The sequence below is a fragment of the Dichomitus squalens genome, assembly GCF_000275845.1.
Source record: "Dichomitus squalens LYAD-421 SS1 unplaced genomic scaffold DICSQscaffold_450, whole genome shotgun sequence".
NCBI classification, from domain to species: Eukaryota; Fungi; Basidiomycota; class Agaricomycetes; order Polyporales; family Polyporaceae; genus Dichomitus; species Dichomitus squalens.
The window spans coordinates 1-2,209 of NW_006767332.1; the positions used below are offsets into that span (position 1 = coordinate 1).

Genomic DNA, 2,209 nt, shown 5'->3' on the forward strand with positions numbered 1-2,209 from the left:
TCACCTAGTCCCAATGACCAAGAGGTCGAGATGGGGACTAGGGAGCGCCTAAGGGGGGTCCTTATATACTAGAGGGGCTGCTTAGCAACCAAGGACAAGGCGCGAGAGCGAGGCAGTGAAGATGACAAAGAGAGAACAAAGGGCGAGAAAGAAAAGGCAAGGGCATGGCGATCACGGGAACGTAGCATGCGGCTGTGGGAACGTATCTACAGTGTCCAAATTGGGGTGGGCTAGAAAAGGAAGTGGTCCGCGAATGGAAGGTGGGCGTCAAAGGGAGGGGAATGGGCGGCAAAAAGGGGCGTCTGTCCAACGTCCGTGACAGCTCTCGCCGTCTTCTGGGCCCAGAGCGGCATCATCTTCGCTGTCTTCACTCTCCGTTTGCTCATTGTCGTCGTCCTCGTCGTAATCCTCGCCGCCATCTATATGCTCGTCCGGCTCGCCCTCCTCTTCATCGAACTCCAACGGCTGCTCCTGGCTGTCGTACGAGTTCAGGTCAGTGTTAGTTAGTTCATCCTCACCTTCCTCGTCGGCTTCATCATCATAGCCATGGCCAGACAATTGTATGATAGGTTCTGGCGCCACAGGCGCAGGTCGCGGCTTGCCAGATCGGCCACCGTGACGCTGGTGTCCAACCGCGCCACCGAAGTATCTCATAAATATGTCGCGATCTGCAAAGCTACATAACAAACGTCAATCCTGTGACAATCGGAACAATGTGAGTAGTACTAACATGCCAACGTAGTGATAGATCCAATCCAAATCTTCTTCGTCTTCACGGCGCGCAACGCTGTAGCCAGGTAGCGCCGAATCTGACTGTCCATGCGCGAAAGCGGGCATCAAGTTTGCAGCGCGAAGGACTTGGTCCGGGGATATAAATCCGAACGCATCGTCGTCAAGTGCCGCCCACTTGAGGCGCGGAAGACGGCGCGCCTTGAAGCCTCCAGGGGTGCGCGGGTCGAGATCGAACCACCTCACCCAGAGGACGTGGACAACCTCTGGGTCGGTGTCGTCAGCACCGTCCGGACTGTCGCCAGTTAGGTAGGCCTCGACGTGGAAGATACCGATAACCCGTGCATAGAGGTATGGATGAGCAGCCCCTTCCGGGGCGAGCATCATAATGTCGGGATGAGTCCGTGGGTTGATTGAGTCTTGATCACGCCGCATGTTGTAGGTCGTATAGTTGACGCGGAGTACCTTGTGTCGATACAACTTGTTGTTCTCGATCCGTACGGTGAAGAGGTCATCGTCCGTGGGCACGTACTCCGGTGGCAGCGCCTCGCTACCTGATAAGCAACGGAATAAATGGGCCTTGAGATCCCATGTGAAGTTCTGCGTGTTTCAGTCAGTAACGATCGACGTAGAGTGAGTAACAGCATGGATATTCATTGTCGTGACTGACCTCACAGGCTGGATCTCCTTCGTTCTCGAAATGGAAGTCGTCGAGCTTGATGGGATACCGCTTGTCGTTCGAGATATGGTAGTGCTGGTCGGGCTGAGTCGGAGGGAGCGGCTGTGAATCATCAAATCGGAGGTGGAGTCGTCGTCCGCGGGAGGCTCGAGCCTTCTTCGGCTTCCGTTTTTGGCGACATGGCTTGACGGCTTCATGTTGCGACTGACCGATCTTGTTGATAATGTTGGCGCGACGGACTTCGAGGGCGATCTGGCGGCCAAACGTGCCATTCTTATTTGTGCGCCTGTAGAACTGTTTAACGCGGCGGTGCTCAAACTCGCCCTATCATGGATCAGGAAGGCAATAGTTGGTACAGGATCAAGAACCATACGTATGGCAGGTATTTTGTACAAAAAATCAAGGATACACAGGTATTCTAGAAAAGCAGAAATTCAACACAGGTTATGCACTATTCATTTTAAAAATGCACAGGTTGTACCATTTCATGGAAGACGTAGGTCATTTGGCTGTAAATTACACAGGTTGTCCCTATGACACAGGTTTAGAAAGTAAGATACACACAGGCTGAAACTGCAGCTCAGGCTACCCTGCAACAATTGCACAGATTTTGTGGTCTTGACAGGTTCATCTGCAGCTTGTTAATTGTTGCAACACAGGCTGATAAGTACCTTAGTTCAAACTGATAACCCCCTCTTTATATAAGTCCTCAATTCCAACTGATAACACCGCTATTGGCAAAGGATTGGAATTATCATTTTGAACAAGTTCCACACCACCAAGTATATGTGATGACCAGCT

General features: G+C 52.0%; 1 protein-coding gene across 1 annotated transcript; it reads right to left on the reverse strand.

The window, feature by feature from the left end:
* Window positions 1–690: 690 nt before the first annotated feature.
* Window positions 691–1,732, reverse strand: DICSQDRAFT_74723 (uncharacterized protein; the record flags this gene model as incomplete). The annotated part of the gene is made up of 2 exons (XM_007371902.1): window positions 691–1,329; window positions 1,400–1,732. Coding segments are annotated over 2 exons (972 nt in total), but the record flags the coding sequence as incomplete, so codon positions are not given.
* Window positions 1,733–2,209: the final 477 nt, after the last annotated feature.